Genomic DNA, 1402 nt, shown 5'->3' on the forward strand with positions numbered 1-1402 from the left:
GATGGGTTGTGAGGTTGATACTAACCTGAGGCAAACATAATCCTGGGTCAATTGTAAACCCAAGAAATCTATTTGGAGCATCCTTTGTCATTATCATTAGGCAGCCTACTGTTGGGCAGGAAGGTGGCGCACACAATTCTGTCTGAAAGTTTGGAAACTTTGGAGAAAACAGTACCCAACTGAATAAATGTATTTCAAAAAAGATTAACAAGTAAAGGGTTACCTTCTATTGAAGAAAACGCTGTGATGGTCCACTATCTCAGGTCACTGAAAGCTCAAGCTCAAAGGGTTCCAAAGTTCCAAGTTGAAGGTAGTCCAAGTCCAAACACCCAAATTTGCAAATTAGAGAATTCAGATAGACAGGCAAATTTGCAATTTTTTTTTAGCTGAGAGCTGAACAGTGTTGCCAGATCACAAAAATTAATTACCGTACTTTTCTTTCAAAGGGATAATTTTTATCCCACGTCTTTACTACATTTGAATGAAAACGCATTTTTATCAATCAGCTGATTTTTATAAACAAGAACACAAATTTGGGACAGGGGGATTAGGGATTTTTGCAAAATTTCCCATTTTCCAAATTTTCAGACTCAACACTCAAAATTCATAAAAGTTATTCGAGTTTTCTTTCCTTTTCGTTTTTTATTTGTTGTACCTAACACCAGAGGCCAGAAATATCTTACATCATGAGTCTTCTGTCTCTGCTGAAGCAAACTAGAGTCAATAGATTGATAGTGCCTCTCACAAGAACTCTGGCAAAAGATGTTGCACCTTTCAATGATATTGAAACACACACAGGCCAGGTAAGATAACTACCTCATTACCTACTAATAACAACTGAGCAGTGGATTACCAAATCTGAAAAGAGAGACTGAATTCAGAGTCCAATCAAGACCAAAAAGTAAGGTTCTTGTGTATTAGTTTGCATAATGCATTCCGCACACAGCAATCTGTAAAAAGATCAACATTTGGGAGGTATGCCATAGTTTGTGTACCAAGCTTTATGTCTCAGCTAGATTTCATAGTAATATTAATTTCGGTTTTTTCTTTATTTCAGAAATTTGAAAAGGATGATTACAGACCTGTGAGATTTGTTGACAAGGAAAAACATGTGAATACTCAATTTGCCATTGATTTGATAGCAGAGGTTCCTCCTAAGCCATGCAAGGAGAGAGTTGTTTGGTGTGATGGTGGCAGTGGACCCACTGGTCATCCTAAAGTATACATAAATCTGGTTAGTTATAGTATGAGTATGAACATACAACCTAGATGTTAAAGGCACTTCAGAAGGGTTGCTCTTTTAACATTTTGTGTATGTACTTGTATCCTAATAAAACTGTATAAAATGATATCAATATTGTTGAGTTGATAAACCCAACATTTTATTATTTAATAATATCAT

At 35.8% G+C, this 1402-nt stretch overlaps 1 protein-coding gene across 1 annotated transcript; it reads left to right on the forward strand.

Annotated features, from left to right (window-relative positions):
- Positions 1–538: 538 nt before the first annotated feature.
- LOC103508085 (NADH dehydrogenase [ubiquinone] iron-sulfur protein 6, mitochondrial-like) lies at positions 539–1351 on the forward strand. Its single transcript, XM_008472619.3, has 2 exons — positions 539–803; positions 1058–1351. The coding sequence occupies exons 1-2, from the start codon at positions 687–689 to the stop codon at positions 1274–1276; spliced, it is 336 nt and encodes a 111-aa protein (XP_008470841.1). The 5' UTR covers positions 539–686; the 3' UTR covers positions 1277–1351.
- Positions 1352–1402: the final 51 nt, after the last annotated feature.

This window comes from Diaphorina citri, unplaced genomic scaffold (assembly GCF_000475195.1).
Source record: "Diaphorina citri unplaced genomic scaffold, Diaci psyllid genome assembly version 1.1 scaffold367, whole genome shotgun sequence".
In the NCBI taxonomy this organism is placed as follows: Eukaryota; Metazoa; Arthropoda; class Insecta; order Hemiptera; family Psyllidae; genus Diaphorina; species Diaphorina citri.

Excerpts from the sequence above, each read along its gene's own strand:
- LOC103508085 (XM_008472619.3), top strand. The coding sequence starts at position 687 with ATGAGTCTTCTGTCTCTGCTGAAGCAAACTAGAGTCAATAGATTGATA. Across the intron at positions 804-1,057 it reads TTGAAACACACACAGGCCAG|AAATTTGAAAAGGATGATTA; the intron begins GTAAGATAACTA and ends TCTTTATTTCAG.